At 44.9% G+C, this 16,152-nt stretch overlaps 1 protein-coding gene across 1 annotated transcript in view; it reads left to right on the top strand.

The window, feature by feature from the left end:
• The window catches only part of wwc1 (WW and C2 domain containing 1), a 33,173-nt gene that overhangs the window by 5,559 nt on the left and 11,462 nt on the right, over positions 1 to 16,152 (top strand). Inside the window, exons 2-12 of the mRNA XM_053647986.1 lie at positions 6,344 to 6,453; positions 6,579 to 6,782; positions 8,257 to 8,333; positions 9,257 to 9,336; positions 10,863 to 10,992; positions 11,773 to 11,919; positions 12,100 to 12,170; positions 12,849 to 13,091; positions 13,862 to 13,951; positions 14,842 to 15,362; positions 15,628 to 15,745. Of these exons, the coding sequence (XP_053503961.1) occupies positions 6,344 to 6,453; positions 6,579 to 6,782; positions 8,257 to 8,333; positions 9,257 to 9,336; positions 10,863 to 10,992; positions 11,773 to 11,919; positions 12,100 to 12,170; positions 12,849 to 13,091; positions 13,862 to 13,951; positions 14,842 to 15,362; positions 15,628 to 15,745 (1,791 nt within the window). The remainder of the gene's footprint in view (positions 1 to 6,343; positions 6,454 to 6,578; positions 6,783 to 8,256; positions 8,334 to 9,256; positions 9,337 to 10,862; positions 10,993 to 11,772; positions 11,920 to 12,099; positions 12,171 to 12,848; positions 13,092 to 13,861; positions 13,952 to 14,841; positions 15,363 to 15,627; positions 15,746 to 16,152) is intronic.

Genomic DNA, 16,152 nt, shown 5'->3' with positions numbered 1-16,152 from the left:
ACTCGAACCGCTAATGCACTAATCTCCTCACCAAGCACTCGAGAAAATCCGATCGTGTCGTTCTCATGTAAATAAGCATTTAAATGAATAATCTGATAAGTACCGCTGTGTTTAAAAGAAAAAAATGCCAAATCTGCTTAAACATTAGAGGGTTCTGAGTCCGGATGTAGGCAGACCTGTTAATCAGTGGCTTAGCAAAGTCGAAAAACGGTTATTTATTACTGTTCTACATCAAAACGTGCTCTTAACCTTGGGTCTGGGCTTGGCGGTAATCTGCTTGGACAGCTTATTTTGGAATTAGTCAACATGGAGATAAATCAAGCAAGCCGTTTTGTTCGGTTACTGTAATCGCACGTACGATTTTCTTCATCTCCTTGACGTGTGAGGCTCTGGTCGAGTCGTTTACATAACGTGATTGCGGGGAATCGTCCTGACGGGTCCGATTCGTCCGCGTCGGGTCAGAGTTCTAGAGCACCGCTACGATTAACCCAGTTTTAACTATCACAGAGAAACCCGTGGAAAATACGAGATCTGAAACATTGACGGTCGAATAAAAAAAAAAAAAATTGAAAAAAAAAATGGGAAGAATTCACGTGGCCTTCATGTAATCTAAAGCTAATAATAAAAAGATTTAAAAAAAAACAAAACGTGTTTGTACGTTTTTCTCGATTAAATAACCAGCTGTTTGACGTTTTGTGTTAGATGTTTCTCTAACGTTTACGGAAGGAGTCTCCAGTGTCGGTGCTTTTTCGTTACGGGGCGTTTACGCTTTTTCTGTAAGATGCGTGTTTTTCAAACTGGGGCATGACGCGTAAGGATATTCATACAAAATTCGAATTCGTTTCCCGTTTTCAGTTTAGAATTCAGTTCGTTTTTTAAACAATTTTTGGTCAGGTTCCAAAGTACTGTGCCGTCAGAGACGCGTGGACATCTTTGTGGTTTTTAGCGCCGGAGTAGCGTTTCCATCCGCCGTTCGCTAGCCTTCTGCATCGTAAAGGATTTATTTAAAAAAAAAAAAAAAAAGGTAATACTTAGAACGACTTAAATGCTGAATTTAAGTTCTGTATCAAATCGACGTAATGTAAAATGTAAATACGCGTTTAAAACACAACGTGTATAATTTACTTACTTTTCTGGGCTCACGTTAATGTTATTTTTGCAAGTGCTCTCAAAACTAGGAGAAAAAAAAAAAAAAGGCGTAACCTTTACCTGAACCAATTGGATGCTAAAGCGGGGGCGTGGCTTTTGAACTCGGTTTGCGTAAACCTTCACAGAATTGTCTCCAGACGTACTAATCGATAAACGGCCGATATTTAAAATGGAACAAAACATTCTCCCGTGGCGCGATGACGAGCGAATCGCGACAGTCTGAACTTTATGCAAATTAGTAGGGGTGTAACGATACCCTCGGGTCACGATTCGACCCGTGTTTTCTGTCTGGATAAAACAAATCCCGATACCGCGCAGTATTGTATTACTTCATCTTACACAACGAACCAGTGAGTCATATTTTAAGTGAAATGATCGTATTCTATTGAAAATAAACGTTATTTAAATCGTTGTTTTAGCGATTTCGTATTTGTTGCCGTTTTTTTTTAAATTCAAGCACTTTTTACGCACCGCTGGATATAAAATGTCTATTCTCAAGGTTTTTCCAGTACTTGCATTTAAAAAAACGTACTTACAAAAAAGCCAAGTTCAAGCACTTTGTACAAACCTAGATTTCAGTGTTTAGACACAGCGGTTAGCGTAACGTTAGCTCGCTTACTTGCAAACAGGAAATCTTAGTGAAGAATTTAGGTTAAATGAAGTGTCACTAACCTTTGCGTATTCTGCAAAAGCAGCGAGATGTGTCGTTTTAGCGAAAATAGTATTAACTGCCGCACGTACATTACTTACGGTACAACCGTATCGACGATACAACCGTTTAAAAAAAAAAAATACAGTGGCATCGGCGGTATTTTGAAGTTTTAGTATCGCGATATACCGATATATCGTGCAACCCTACTATGAGCAATGCACCACCGCTTGACCAAAATCTTAAAAACAAACAAATACGTTTATTGCGATTGCCGAATTTCAATCTAGCTACCGTTAGCTAGCAGGCAGTGAACGATACCAGGGACATTCCGCGATCTACTTCACAGTGTACACGCCATTTGTTCGCAAACTAGCCCACCTCCGTGTCATTTGAGAATAGTTGCAGAGATAGAAGTAGGTTAAGTTGCGATGTTTTACGTGCGTGTCTTTTCAAATATTACTGACGCAATTAAAGAACCTGCGTTAATGATGTGCGCGCGAGGAACGTGTTTGTAGCTGCACAGATCGATCTCGTTTACTTACACGAACGCACGTGCGCTTAGATAGCTGGCGATGTAACGTCAGTCACGTTTCAATCTAGCTACCGTTAGCTAGCAAGCAGCGAACGATCCGTACGTGCGTATCCGCCGAGGTCGTCCGTGAGACGTCCACGTCGTTTCCCGATAGTCTCCGAGAGTAGAGGTAGGTCCTAACCTAAAGTTGTGACCTCTAATAAGAAGGATAAATCTTTAAGAGCGTACGAACGAACGAACGAACGAACGATCGCCGGCCTTGCTGCTGTCAAAATGCCGTTGACGCCGACGTTGAAGTCGTTACGTCGACGGATCCAGTTTGAGACGACCTTCCGCAGTGCCGGGCAGTGCCTGGCTCTGCCTCAAATATTTTCGCAGGAAGAGCGATAAGATTACACGAGTCATTCCATAACGCAACACTACATCACTCTTCAAAGAAACGAAACAACTTCCGCTATCTGGAGAGTTATTCATCGCGCAGTGTTCTCATTGACAAAGTGTTTCTGTAGGCATTCCACACAGGGTAGTGTTATAATCGCTTATTATTATTATTATTATTATTATTATCCCTTTAACATGGTGCGCTGAAAACATTCGCTCAGGTAAATGGAATCTCTCTCTCTCTTCCCCCTCTCTCCCTCTCTCTCTCTCTCTCTCTCTCTTCCCCCTCTCTCCCTCTCTCTCTCTCTCTCTCTCTCTCTCTTTCTCTCTCTCTCTCTCTCTCTTTTTCTCTCTCTCTCTCCCTCTCTCTCTCCGCGATACATGCCTCATGTCAGGGGTTCACCGGTGTTTATATTGCTGGACCCTCGAGCGCTGCACGACGCTCTTTGGAGTCTCGTAAACGAACGAGTTTGTAGAGCGTCCTGAACGAAAGCGTCTGACTCATCACCCAGCTATGTGCCGTGTTCACGCTCTGCCACACGCTTCGTCGGTTCGCATTAGCACGGGCGCCGAACGTTTGACTTCCCGCGGGCTCGTCCGAGCTCCTCTGCATCGACTCGAGAGGACATAAGAAGCAGACGCACCGCTTTTAAAACTCTCCGAGCCGTTCCTGGAAGAGCACCGAGCAGTGCTTTCGAGCGTTCCGTTTCGAACGCCGCACAAATTACGACGTTCGCACCAAATTCTGTGCGTTTGTAATTTATGTAATGGAACTTTTAATGATTAGAAGAAGAATAATAAGAATATGGCTGTTTGTAAATATGTAATACAGCGATGAGAGGCTTTACTGTCATTTATCGGAACGATAAATACGACTGTTAAGATCTGGAACGGCGTGTCAGCGACCACCGGCTGGCCTCGAGTCAGAATCGCGGCACACAGATTGGGTTCGGAGGGGAAAAAAGGAATAATGGGTTTTGCCAAGCCTTCCTTCTCAGCACCTCGGAAGCTTTGCTTTCTCCCCAGAGTTAAATTTTGAACAGGGGTCTCCGCATGGCGTTTCATTATTCATCAGGTGAAACAGGAGCCAGGTCAGTTTCATGGTCTGGAGAAGTGCTGGAGGGGATGTACCAACTCATGGCAAGAAAAGGGAGGGGTGGGTTTGGGTGGTTTAGGCAGAAGTGGGATTTGATGCCGTAAGTATGTGTCTGGGTTCCACGACTTAGAAGGTTAAGCAAGGTCATCAGTTTGAGGTCTAATCCAAGCTGGCAACCTTGTGTTCCAGTGGGTTCAAAAACCCCTACGCTACGACCAGCGACCCGACAAACGGTTAGTCCGTTACAAACATCAAACCCGCCGATCGAGGATCGGAAATGTTTAACCAGCCGAGCGAGGCGGCCGGGACGGTCGCGTTTGGCGTTTGGTTTCCCAGCCTGCTTCATTAGCACCACAGACAGGAACTACGAATAAAGAGCGCGAGCATCCTCGACGCCGCTGCTCTGCCGTCCCGAGCGCCGAGCTTTGGAAGCCCACAGCGTGTTGCCTGAGAAACCTCCAGGCGATGGGTCAGCAGGACCTGTGGAATGCCAGGCCTCGGTTTCCGGCCATTGTGCTCAGCAAGCACCCTAGAGGTGAATAGGCAGACATTCTTCCGCTACCCTTCGCCCCCCCCCCTTCTCCTCCTCCTCCTCCTCCTCCTCCTCTTTCACTTTTATTTACTCGCATGTCATATTCACCGAGTTTCGGCTTTTACAACCAGTTTTTGTGTTCGCACGAATTTCGAAAAATTTTTTCAAGATGGCAAGATGCCACGTTTTATTTTCCGATCCTGATCCCGAACCCTTGTGCATCAGCAGATATCGTTACTCATACGCTATCTGTCTGTTTCTTTAAAAGCCACTAAGCCTAAAAAAAAAAAAAAAAAAAAAAAGCAAGTGTTTTTGAAAAACCGGAGCACTTCATTAAAAAAAAATAAATACAAGAGAAAGACCAAACACGTAGTTTAAAACATGACAGATGTGTCTAAGTCCGTTTACACAAAAATCACGGGCGTGGTAAAGAAGTATAAATATTACACACTCAAACCTAAGAAAAAAGAAAATCGTGTCTCCAGTCTTTTCCGTTTGTTACCGGATCTGATCAAATCCGTACTATTTATTTTATTTTTTTTCCTGAGATGATTTTTTCTGATGTTAGGCCGATATTGATCCTGGTACTCTTAATAAATAAAGAAAGAAAGAAAGAATGGAGGCTGAAATTAGAAAAATAAAATGTATTATTTTGTTTTGTGCTTGGCTGAGGTTGAGTCAAAAACATAAACAACCTCCAAAAGATGAAATGCAAAAAAGAACGATAAAAAAAGTAAGTTATATAATGGATATCAGTCTCATGTTTCAGCACTTTATGTATCTATTATCTGTTTATGCTTTAATTCACAAAATATAATTCCGGATATCAAATTGCCGCACTTTATTCAACTCCTGAACATGTCCAGTTCCTCAGACTCGGCATCACCGATCGAGTTCGTCGTTAAACTCCAACCAGACGCTTTCTGGAACGTTCCGGAAAGCTTTCTCGTGTAATTTCCCAAATCGCAGGACTGTTGTTTATATTCGACAGCTTAATAAACTTCGATCAGATTTACTTTACGTTTCAGATCAGCTTCGTTACGTTCCAGGAAGATCAGAAACGTACACCGGACACGCTGTCGGAATCTGCTACGATGCACCGTATGAAGAAATTGGTCTAATAGCGACGCAGAAATTATTAGACGCTGCCGTGGAAACCGCTAGCGAGCTGTAAATAAAAAAAGTTCCTTTTGTGGATTTTGCAGTTTTTATCGAAATAAAGGTTTACTTTAGAGGTCAGTGAAGCGGTGTTTCAGTGCATACAGGATTTCGCGGAGCTCGATTTTGCTGCGGCTTTTTCGAAAATTTTCATTGCGGAAAGCTACACGAATCGGAGAAATCGCAATCGCACGAAATAGTACTGCGCGGTCTTTCTCGGCGATGTTTGTCGGTAAACGAGACCTTTTTTAGCTGTACTCGTGTTCGACGCACACAAAACGAAGAAGGCTTTGGCTGAACGTGTGTCTTGACGACGTCACGTGACGCGTCTCGGCCCGAATCCGCGGAAAATCTGCGCTAATTTCGAAAAATTGCAAGCTCCTCCGAGCATTTCTGCGATAATTTCTGAAATCGCAAAAAAAAAAAATCTGAAAATCCCGGAGGGCCCGGTTTAGTTCGGGTTACGGGAACAAACCACTGACAATCTCCTCTCATAACTTTAGCTCCTATTTGCAGTTAGTTCCTGTGTTGTGACTTTACGAACAAAAATGAAATTAGCAGAGATCATCGTGTGGTCGTTGGCGTTTCTTGAGAGTTAGCTAAAACGGTTAGCTTACAGTTGTGCTGCTAATCACATTCTAATCGCTAACACAAAGCCCGGCACGTAACATGGAAATCGAACAAACAGTGTCCACACCGATGAGTGTGGAAACGTATCTGTTCGAACTAGAGAGGAGACGCTCGGAAGAAACGGCGTGATGTTCCGTGATCGTCTTTAACGCGTTACGATGCCCTGGAACGTCTCTGTAAGTCTAAGTCTTCCTGTTGTTTGGTGTCTTGCAGGCACACTAAGCCCCTGACCTTCGCCGATTGTATCGGAGATGAGTTGCCTCTGGGATGGGAGGAAGCGTACGATCCGCAAGTCGGCGCCTATTACGTCGACCATAACACGAGTAAGTTCTACATCGACCTGTATTTAGACCGATCGACTTCTTGCTTCTTCTTTGCCTACGTAGACGTGCGTAATAACAGTGCTGTGGAGTGCATAATGTTGTATTATCGTCTCTGTCGCTCACAGAGAGCACTCAGCTGGAGGACCCGCGGGTGCAGTGGCAGCGTGAGCAGGAGCTCATGCTGCGCGAGTACCTCAACGTAGCCAAGGAAGCGCTGAGCGCCCAGAAAGAGATTTACCAGGTCAAAGAAGAGCGCCTCCGTCTGGCACAGCAACAGTACAAGCAGCTCAACGAAGCCTGGAGGGACAAGTCTTCGTCACAGACCAGCTGTAAGACTAGACCATATAAACGTTCCACCTTTAAGGTGATACAGCAACCAACAAATAGTAACGTTATAGGAAAGACAATAACCTGGTTACACAACAGTGACGTCACCAAGAACAGGACGTCCCCCCAGAATTGACGAAAGAACGAGGCGAAAGCTTACCAGGGAGGCTGCCGTGAGACCTATGGCAACATTAAAGGAGATGAGGGAATATCTGGGAAGTACTGGTGACTCCCTGCACGTGATAACAATATCTCTAATCGTCACGTATCGGGGGGGAGGGGGAACTCCCTCCTAAACCATGACCCCAAACCATGTGGCAATATGTATTACGGTCTGATAAGCGCAAGGTAGAACTTTTTGAACTGTGTTTGGCACGAAAACAAGAGCGCTCATCACCACGGCGAAACACGGTGGCGGCAGCATCATGCTATAGATCTGCTTCTCTTCAGCTAGGACCGGGCTCTACATGCAGGCCTTTGTTAGACAGCTGAAGATGAAGTAAAATGTCACCTTCCAGCATGAGAAGCACAAATCCACGTCAGAAGAAGAAGATGATCAACGTTTTGGAACGTCTCAGTCAGAGCACAGATCTAAATCCTGTAGAGAAACTGTTAGGGTATCAAACAAAGTATTAGTTAAGGGGTGTGAAAACTTATAGAACCAGGTTATTGTGAGTAAAAAAAAAATTTTTGGAGAATCTTGTTGGTTGCTACGTTACGTTAAAGGTGGAAAAAAAAAGATCTGATATTGTGTAAAGACGATTAAGTGAGGGGGGAAAAACCGTTTCAGCGTAAACTCCTGGGTCCTGAACACTACAAAGCACTGACACTGGAGACTCCTCCCCTAAATGTTAAAGAAATGTCTCCTAACCAAAATTTTTTTTGCCTTTGTTGAACACCACCACGTTTACATATATAAAAAAAAAAATCGCCCGACGTTGAAGTTCCCGTGAACGAGCTGTTACCATAGAAACGATGACGTACTAGTTATTAACGTTCATCGACGTCCCATCTGAAAGTACTGTCCATCTTCCTGTTAATCAATATCCACCTGGTGAACGTTTCTTAGCCTTACTTATCCCCCTAATTAACATTCTCTTCATCCTAGACTCCAAATCATTAACTTTTAATTACGAAAGCGCTTATGCGCAAGAGAACCACCGCATTCCTCGTTTCATACGTGTCCCTGATTATTATTATAATCTTATCAGTTGGAATGATGTTTACTTGCATTCTTTCGTGCACGTCTAATATTTGTCTTCATGGCTGACAGGGGCGTGTAAAGCGTGTAAGACTCGTGCTTTAATTTAACACCGTGCTAGTTTGTAAATGCGGTTTTATATATATATATATATATATATGTATATATGTAGTATTTGTGCAGTTATTGTATGTCGTTATGAGATGCCAGAGAGCCGCAGAGATAAGATAACGCTTCCGATGTGTGTCCTCTATCTCTCTCTCTCTCATATGCAGTAAATTCCAGATCCTCATCAAGCAGTAAATATGACCCTGAAATTCTCAAGGCGGAGATCGTGACCGCTAAGAGTCGGGTAAGGAGTCCTTTCGATAATAATTCTTTGTTAGAACTGACGATGTATGATAAATCTACAACCAAATAGTGTTTAAAAAGAAAGAAGAAAGGTTTTGCATACATTATACGGGATATACATAAACAATAAGTCGTTTACTTGCTAATCAGTAAATCGTAGCTAGCTGGAGCTGTAAACATGGCCGTTTAGTCAGCTAGCTCAGTTTATCCGGCGAGCGTTAAATAATGTTTTTTTTTTTAAAACAATTTATATTAGGATACATGTAAATTAAACGATTTGTTTACAGCTAGCTCGTGCTACCGTAGATCGTAAATCTCGTAATCGTATAAGTTCAGTAAAAAACTTTTAACATCAGATTAGAAAAAAAAAATTAGCGCAATACCAACGGAAAGTAATTTACGACGATATTATATTATCGTGTCGCTCAGCGCTAAGGAGTAACTCTTTTAAGAAGAACCGAGAACGAGTTTTTCCTTTAATTTGTCGCACGTCCGTGTATAAGATGGTCATGTTTATTCTTCAGAAAACGCAGTGTCGTTTTAGGTCGTCATGAGAATGTTAGTTTGTTTGTTTATTTATTTAATAAAGTAGGCTGATTTTAAAGAGATCGTTTCTAGTTTTTTTTTGTGTGTGTGAGTTTTACAATTTTTTTTCAGAAGCACCGTAGAAGTTGTCGGTCGTTGCTTGTTGTTTACATTTTTTTTCTGCAACAAGCTCCGCCCCTTTCCCTTCAAAGGCAAACCAAAAGGCATAAAACGTATTCTCCTACATTCCTGCGCATGGAATTTGATTGACAGAAGAGATAAAATTGTTTCTATTTGCCAGGGTGTTTTAAATTTTTTTAGCTAAATTACCGAGCCGGAATCGAGTTACGTGTCGTGTTCCGTTTAATAAGGAATCTTGTCCTGCTCTCTTGTGTTCAGGTGAGTAAGCTGAAGAGAGATCTGGCCTGCATGAGGCAGGAGCTGCTTTATAAGGAGCAAGGCTTTGAAACGCTGAAAGAGTAAGTACAACCGGACCTTCTGACACACTGTGACGACCACGACACTGCTCTAATGATCAAATCTCTTCCCTTTAACGTCAGAGTTCTCCCTCAAAATGCACAAATCTACACTGGGAATCTGGAATGATTGACAGATGTGTAGGTGTTTTTAAACTCTACTGTTTTAACCAAAACCCCGCCCCCCCCTCCCTTTCCCACCATCTTGTCTCGTCTCGGGGTTTTACTTACTCCCATAGAAAGGGCGGTACAAATTAGAGAAACGGACCGTTCCGCATAATATTCGAATCTCCCCAGATCAGGTCTAAACGTCCTGCGTTACTCCTGCGTACCGGGGTCAGCGTTTCAGCACGACGACTCACGGCTCGGTAACACGCATCGCAGCGTCACGACCATCTGAGCGTCTGCAGCATCCGCCGTGCTCGCCAGATCTCGCTCCGAGGGAGTTTCATCCGCGTCCAAAGAAGAAGACGACGTGCGACAGATGGTGCATCAGTGTCTGCACAAGCAACCGGAAGGATTATTATAATCATTTTTTTCGTTTAAGCATCGATCCAAATGGAGATTATGCACTAACATGGTATACTCTGGTGTTTGGTGAGATCTGTTTGTCATAAAAATAGATAAAAAACAGATACATAAATAAAGAAAGAGAGAAAGAAAGAAGGCCCGGTGGTTACCGTGTAATCTGGTCTTCACCTTAGACGAGTGTTTTGTGAAGCGAGTGTATTGAAACACACCAGGTGCTACGTTCGGCAGGTCTGTAAACGTCACCGTTTGTAAATAAGGCAAGTTTGCAATCGAGTTTTAATAGTTTCTGAAGGAAACGTATACGCAAACGTCGACGCGATGACACTCCAGTTCTCAAGTTTTACCATCACACCCTTGTCCAGAGGGTTGTTCTTCAATCCTGTACGCTAATCTTCAGAAATCAAGAATCTCTCTTGATTTGGTTACATTTTTTTTTTACAATCGGCGCCTCGAATTCTGTTTTCGTTCACTCCCAGAAGACGTGCCTTGCACTGCCGAAGCGTGTTTGGGTTTTAAAAAAACAACGCTCTCAGGGACTGGGTTTGACTCTTTGTCGACTCGCCTTTACTCCTCTACTTTACTCACGCCCTCTCTCCCGCGCTGAAGAATGCGGACAGACCTGTTGTTCAGACGGCACGCGTGACTCGCCGCCGACTCGCTTCCGGAGTCCACGCCGACCTCCGCTGCAGCCTCCCGCAAACATCGAGCCCTTCCTCGCGCTGTAAAGGTGTTATTTAGTGGTTTTGTGAGTCAATTAAGTCAATATTTAAGGAGCTCTGTTCAAGAAGTCTTCTGTTTGACTTGATGTTTTAATAATGACGTCAGAGCGGCCGGGAAACGCCACGTTCTGTTTAGTTTCACCCCGAGCGCTCTTTGTGGCCGTCTCCAAAGAGGACGATACAGCCAGATACATATAGGGAAACATATTAGTAAGAGGCTCATCTTTACCTGGTAAATATTAGTCGTTCTGTCACACTCAGAGTTTTGCTTTCGTTCAGAATCGACCACAAGCTGGCGAGCGCTTCGTACGGCTACAAGCAGCACGAGGCCCAAGCCATCTTGAAGGAGGTCAGGACGATTAAAGATGCCATCAGCTCCGGGGAAAGAGAAAAGCAGGAGCTCATGCAGGTAAAAAACAAACAACAAACAAAAAAAACGTACTCAGACACGAACCTTCCATCATTGAATACCTGGAATTGCATAAAGAATATTTATATATTTTTTGCTTTTGGGATTATACCATTGATGATGGTTTTTACCTGAGAGAGAGAGAGAGAGAGAGAGAGAGAGTGAGTGTGTGTGTGTGTGTGTGTGTGTGTGTGTGTGTGTGTGTGTGTCGAGTTAAGTAGCTCAGGAATGTTAGGGTGAGGTAATTTCTTTACTGTGAGAAGTTATGCACAGGGTGAGGCTTTACACTCGAGGATGCGCTTGCATATTTTTGTGCAATACCTAATGGAATAGCAGAGCGCTGATGTCACACATCGTGCTGAACACATGCCGTTAAAAGCATGCGGTTTGATTAGCGTGATATCACAAAAAAAAAAACAACAAAAACAGTAGCCTGTATTTTTCTCAGAGGAGGACGGGGGAAAACTCCGACGTGGCTGATACGGACGGAAATTAAATCGGAGAGGAGCTCCTGTAAAATAGGAAATTACCCCAGGATCCCGAGTACATTTAATCCCGTCTGAATAGGGCTTACGATGGGGTGGGGCGGTGGAACGACTCTAATAGTATTATTCGAAGCTATTGTTTATGTAGAAAGTAGCACACAATATTAAAAACACACACACACACACACACACACACACACATATATGTATATATGTGTATGTATGTATGTATGTATATCTCATGTCTTTCTGTAGATTTGAGGTTTAATTGTTTATGGCATTGTCTTCCTCTCAGAAACTGGCTGTGCTGAAAGACGGCTTCCGTCTGGATTACGGCTCTCAGAACGAGCTGTGGGCGAGCAACCCCTCTCTGGCCGACTCGAACCTTTCGCTCCCTCGCCTCTATTCGGACGCAGAGTCCCAGACGGACATACCCGCCGAGGTGAGACGGCGAAGTTGAATGTTTTAACAGGAACAGGCACGACTCTATCCATCCAGTCCTTTACAGGCTTTCATTCCTTATTAGCGACACCGGCGCGTCTTAGCGACGGTTCAACCCGCTTTCCTAGGAACGATTCGTTGCGTGATCCGATCATGATCTCTTTCCTTTTTTTCGAATCAGTTGGTTTCGATCTCCAATAAGCTGGCAGAGAAGGTACGACTGAGCTTGAAGTACGAAGAGGCGAAAAGGAGGTACGGCAAAGTTACATCTTTTTTTTTTTTTTTGCCCCTAGAAACTTTTTTTCGTGTTTTCCTGATCCATTCTAACTCTGTATGGCCAAAAGTATGTGGACACCTGACCATCACACCCATATGTGGTTCTTCCTTAAACCGCTGCCCCAGAATTGAAAGCACACAATTGTATAGTCTGTCTGTAGTAACGCTGTTGCGTCACCATTTCCCTGAGAACCCAAAAGACGCCCAAACACTGCTCCAGCACCACAATGCCCCTGTGCACAAAGCGAGCTCCATGAAGACATGGATTGAAGACAAGGTTGGAGTGGAAGAACTCGAGGGTTCTGCACTTGAACACCTTTGGGATGAACTGGAAGTGGAGCCTCCTCACATCAACATCAGCGCCTGACCTCAATCACTAACGCTCTTGTAGCTGAATGAACTCGAATCCCCGCAACCACGCTCCAAAATCTAGTAGAAAGCCTTCCCGGAAGAGGGGAGCGCATTATAACAGCAAAAAAAAGGAGGAGTAAATCTGGAACGCGATCTTTGACAAGAACATGTACTAAGCGTGACGGTCAGGTGTCCACAAACTTTTGTCCACATAGTGTGTTTTTGCAATTATTGCAGAATTATTCTTGTTTTCGTTGTTGTTGCTTCTTTCCTTATACGCGTCCGTCTCGCCGCTCGTTTCAGGATCGCAAACATTAAAGTCCAGATCGCCAAGTTGGACAGCGAGTCGTGGCCCGGTTTGCTGGATCCCGAGCGAGACCGGCTCATCCTCATCAGCGAGAAAGAGGAGCTGCTGAAGGAACTACAGTACGTCAAACCCTGCAAGCGCGCTCCCAGCGACGCCGAGAAGATCGAAACGGAGAAAAAGCGTCTGGAGCAGGACCTGCAGGCGGCACGCGACAGCCAGAGCAAAGCTCTGACGGAAAGGTGAGGGGAGCCCACCCGTACCCCAGAGAGGATAGATAAAAACGCAGAGGCGCAGGAAAAACTCCTCGAGGGTGATGCGTGAAACTTCGGTATTTGGGATTGAGCAGAATGCTACAGCGAGGGTTGCGTTAAAGCCGGTTATGGATTCTTAACCCTGTGGGGCGGTAGGACGGAGCAGCTGTTATGGAAGACTGAACTCATTTGGGAATGCTGCTGATGTCGCCCGGGGAAGTAGGACATTCGCTTTCAAAAACAAGGTCAACTATCGCAAAAACACGTCGAATTATCCGCTCCTTTAATAACTGAAGCGTGCCGGATCGCAGTCGTCTCCCCACGGCTTCCTGAGAGCGCAGACGCCTGCGCCGTCAGGTCAGGTTTCCGTACTGAGAACGCCAATTAAGCGCTCTTTGTTCTTTTCCTTCTTTGTATCTTTCCGTTCCTTCTGTTTTTTTTTTTCCTCGCTCCTCCTCCTCCTGGATTATTTGAACAGGCCGCTTGTTCTGCACACTAGATCCCGTATCCTCGTCCGGCGCCCTCTCTCTCTCTCTCTCTCTCTCTCTCTCTTCCTGTAACCCGAGCCGTAGAGGAGATGTAGGTTAAACACAACGGCCGCCTTTTTTTTTTTCTTCCAGGCCTTCTGCTCTGCGGCATTCCACCGTAACTTCACCCAGACGTGAAGGAAGGACGGAATACAAACGCACCAGCGGAACGAATGTCTTCTGGAATATTATTACGGACAAATAACGCTTTCTTATCCGCTTTTGCCGCAGGTTGACGTTACATTGCAAGAGGAACAAATTGGTGAAGGAGCTGGAAGATGTCGTGAGGCAGGCGTCCTCGCTGCACACCCAGCTGAAGAGGTTTATACCGTTCCATTATGTACACAAAAATACAACAACCCTGAATATCCAGAAACGTACACTACCGGTCAAAAGTTTAGACACACTCGTTCTTTATTATTATTATTTATTTATTTCCCCACATTTTAGAATAATAATAAAGACATGAAAACTCTGGAGTAACACAAGTGGAACTATGGGAATTATGTCGTGATAAAAAAAATCCAAAATAAATCAAAATAATTTCGTATTTTCGCATCTTCGAAGTCGACGCCCTTTTTGTCGAGAATTTCCAGAAACGTATTCTTGGCGTTTTCTCTCCCGATTTCTTGAGGAACTTCCCTGAGATGCTTTTTAAACAGTATTAAAGGAGTTCCCACCGACGCCGGACTCTTATCGGCTGCTTTTCGGAATATTCCGCTCCGAGTCGTCCGTTTAAAAACAATATTTTTATGTAAATAAAACGTTAGTTTTCTAATGAAAGAAACGAATACGTCGGTACGGTTATATTTTTGTCTACGACACCGATTTCAAACATTTAATCACACACTTTCAGATCAAAAGGTTTTTAACATCATGAGAAGCAGTTCAGTCGAGTGTCCACAAACCTTTGACCGGTAGAGAGTGTGAGTGTGTGTGTGTGTTTGTTTTTCATTTTTAAAGATATGTAAATAAGCACAGCGTTGGCTTGAATGAGGTTTTGTTGCTATGGTTCGTTCTCAGGTTCTCTGCTCGTTCTCTAAAGCAGACACACACCTGTGTGCATGTGGCTAATGAGCCTGCCGCGCTTTAATGAGCTTGTTTTCACACCGAACGCATTTTAAGTTATGGAGCCAAAAATAGAGTCGTATCCCTGCTACGCTTTCCGAACTGACGCCGCTGTTTCTTCTCCGCTCTGATTTCTGTCTTAGCCTGTCGGCTAGCACGCTGTCCTGTTCGTCGGGCAGTAGCCGAGGGTCTCTGACGTCCAGCCGTGGCTCTCTGGCCGCCTCCAGCCTCGGCTCGCTGTCGTCCCTCAGCTTCACCGACGCCTACTTCGAGCACCAGAGCGAGCTGAGCGACCCGGATTTCCAGGTCAAGTTGGACTCGCTGCTCCAAGAGAGCATCTCGTCTACCTACAGGCCCTCCAGCTCCATCCCCACCATCCACGAGAACGAGGTGACGTCAGGGCCGGCCGCCGGCGCCGCAGGTCAGGGCGCAGGCTTACGCGCTCACGCTCTACGTCTGTCCGAGACGCCGCGCTCCATGAGCTCGCTGTCTCCACGCTCGTCGCTCTCCTCGCTCTCTCCGCCCTGCTCGCCCCTCGTTCCCGATGCCTCGTCGCTGGCCGGAGAGACCTTTTCAGGTTCGGCGTCCCAGCTTGATCTGGAGCTGCAGGCCCGGCTCAGCGAGCTCAGCCTGCAGGGGGACGCCAAACAGGACGCCTCTAAAGGTACGCATCACCAACAAGCGTAAATGTACGGTAAATATATACACGTTCAGAATGGGCTACAGTGAACAAACATTGATAGATTTGATGATGGCGGGAAGGGGGCGGGGCTTCCATGTGGTGGTGTTTAATATTGGAGAACTCAGCACAGTAACTCAACACCGAGCCAGCAAAGTGTCAGGGACCGTACCGGCAGTGTCACATTTCTACTCTTCTCTCCGTGTGTGTGTGTGTGTGTGTGTGTGTGTGTGTGTGTGTGTGTGTGTAGATCTCGATTCCCAAACAAGGGTCCCAGGTTCCGGCTCAAAGAAAGCGGGCGTGACGTCGGCCGTGTCGGACGAATCGGTGGCGGGAGACAGCGGCGTGTACGAGGCTTCAGAGAAAAGGTTAGTGTTCAGTTTTGAAAAATTTCTTAAGAACCACAGACGCTTCTATAATCGATGGTAGACGAGTCAGCCGGAGAATTATCGGCACCCTCGGTAAAGACGGGTTAAAAAGCGTTTGTGTTAAATGTTAAAACAGGGGTCGAGCGACAATTTGAACATGCGATAAAACAATCACGAAGCATATATGATTTGGCATTTTGTGATTAATATCTGGGGGCAGGGCCGATGATGAACGCGCTACGAGACCAAATACGGCGAGAACGGCGGTCGGACATCTTTTGTCACAGCCGTGTTTACCCATCTTAACCGAGGGTGCCAATAATTCTTGAAGTGTTATCCTAGTAAAAATCTTAACGGTGTTGCCGTGGATTTGGATGGATGGGGAAAAAAAAAAAACGTGCTTAATA

The sequence above is a fragment of the Ictalurus furcatus genome, chromosome 18, assembly GCF_023375685.1.
Source record: "Ictalurus furcatus strain D&B chromosome 18, Billie_1.0, whole genome shotgun sequence".
Classification (NCBI taxonomy): domain Eukaryota; kingdom Metazoa; phylum Chordata; class Actinopteri; order Siluriformes; family Ictaluridae; genus Ictalurus; species Ictalurus furcatus.
Note: the sequence above shows the minus strand (reverse complement) of the source record. Positions and strands in the feature narration are given on the sequence as shown.